This window comes from Polistes canadensis, unplaced genomic scaffold (genome assembly GCF_001313835.1).
Source record: "Polistes canadensis isolate GaletaPanama2010 unplaced genomic scaffold, ASM131383v1 scaffold_19, whole genome shotgun sequence".
In the NCBI taxonomy this organism is placed as follows: Eukaryota; Metazoa; Arthropoda; class Insecta; order Hymenoptera; family Vespidae; genus Polistes; species Polistes canadensis.
In genome coordinates this window covers 1,212,216-1,214,221 of record NW_014569566.1, presented here as the reverse complement: position 1 = coordinate 1,214,221, position 2,006 = coordinate 1,212,216, and the positions used below count along the sequence as shown (strand labels likewise).

General features: G+C 30.0%; 2 protein-coding genes across 3 annotated transcripts in view; one reads left to right on the top strand and one right to left on the bottom strand.

Moving 5' to 3' along the window:
• Positions 1–565, top strand: part of LOC106793811 — a 36,719-nt gene extending 36,154 nt beyond the window's left edge. For both annotated transcript variants that reach the window (XM_014761038.1, XM_014761037.1), the window contains one exon: positions 30–565. In XM_014761038.1, the coding sequence (XP_014616524.1) occupies positions 30–322 (293 nt within the window). In that variant the 3' untranslated portion in view covers positions 323–565. The remainder of the gene's footprint in view (positions 1–29) is intronic.
• LOC106793809 (pseudouridine-metabolizing bifunctional protein C1861.05) overlaps positions 1–2,006 on the bottom strand; it is a 53,303-nt gene that overhangs the window by 42,662 nt on the left and 8,635 nt on the right. The window lies entirely within an intron of this gene.

Genomic DNA, 2,006 nt, shown 5'->3' with positions numbered 1-2,006 from the left:
TATGATAAATTTGTATTTTACATTTACAGGTAACGCATCGTTATTATTGCAAACCGAGGAATGCAGTACCGGCAGACATCCGTTATTAGCGAACAATCTTCAAGATGGCGGAGCCGACAGCGACACGAATAGTCACTGTGCATTAATTTTGGAAGAGACCACGCCAACCTCGGCCAATCACAATTGCGGTAATACACGGGAAAAAAGCAACGGCAATAATAATTACGAGATGAGAGAATTCAATAGAAGATTATTATTATCAAACGGTGGTAGTCCTGGTACGCAAGGTGTAACCGCAGGTGGACAAAGCAGGCGTACCTGACTATGGAAGTGGTGGCGTAACACCTGGAATCATCTTCTTTACAGGAGCAACCGGCCCGCCGAAGTACCAGTATATAAATAAGCCTACGTAAATATAATACACATATACATACATACATACATATACACACACAGAGACACAAACATTACCTCTATACATAATATACATAATATACATATATAAATACTATATCGAGTTATGATAGGGGTTCCTAATTTTTCGTTGTTGTTTTCTTTATTTATTTATTAAAAAAAAAAAACAAGAGAAAAACCCGGTAGTTTCTTACACGAAGAGAAATTCGAGGAAAAAGGAAATGGATAAAAAAGATATCAATTAACGAACGGTCAGTGTAATAATAAGAGAAAAAATACTTATAAACATTTTAATAAGTAAAATCGAACGAAAATTCTAAATAATTTTCTCTTATTATATCAGTGATATATATGTATATTGAGATGGTATATCTTTTTTTTTTTTTTGGCTATTTTTTTCTTTTCTTTTTTTATTTGCTACAATGAAAGAATGGAAAAAAAAATACGAGTGGAAGGTTTTTCTCAAAGATGAGGGGGGAAAAGAAAAAGAAAAAAAAACCAAAAAATTAATCATAGGAATATAAATATAATATATACGTATGTAATACGCGATCGTTAATCGTTCCCCTCTTCTCCCCCTTACCCTTACCCACCGACCTTGTAATATTATTTTTATCCTCTCGCGTCTCGAGAAAAGGACTCGCTCTTTTATTTTTTATTTTATTTTATTTTATTTTATTTTATTTATGCCTTTATATAACCCATGATGGTTGTTCATTCCACGAGTTGGTTGCATTGATCTGGACGGCGGTTACTTTTAATGTGTTTTACGTGGAAAATCTGTACCATAAATATATAGGTGTATATATATATATATATATTATATATACATTACCAACATATGTATAGAAATATATATATATATGTTAAATAATACAATGACACACACGTTCGCGATCGTTTCTCTTATTCCATAACACCATAAAGAGAAGTAAGCTCCTCCCCACCCCTATATGCGTGTTCTATCAGTGTATGTATGTGTGTATGTATGTATATACGTCGAAAACATATAGAAAACACATATATACAACTAATTCAAATACGCATACCTACGCAACAATAAAAACGTACAACAAACATTTATGCACACTATTCGTCAACGATATAAAATACAATACGTCGATAATTATAAATCATTAAACGCTATATCTGGATTAGTGATTATGTACGTGTACGTGTATATATATATACGTATACAATTATATATATATATGTGTTCTCATAATTATGAAAGTGGTTTAATTGTGAATTATATATCTCTTGTTTCAAAATATATTTCAAGGATTTTACATATTTAAACACTAAATGAATTCTATATAATAATATAATAACAAACATTATTTAACGGTTTATTTTTGACAATATATCGTATGAAAATTATATTGAATTAATTTAATTTAAAATAATGTGGTGTATATAAAATAACTGATAGATTCATTCTTTTTTTTTTTAATTTTGACTTACATTAGACCACTTTCATAATTATGGGTACATATATATATATATATATATACGACGTATTTGAAATGATATACATTTTCATTTTGTAATTAGACGCGTGTCAATTTCGCGAACGGGAGCAGCCAATAATA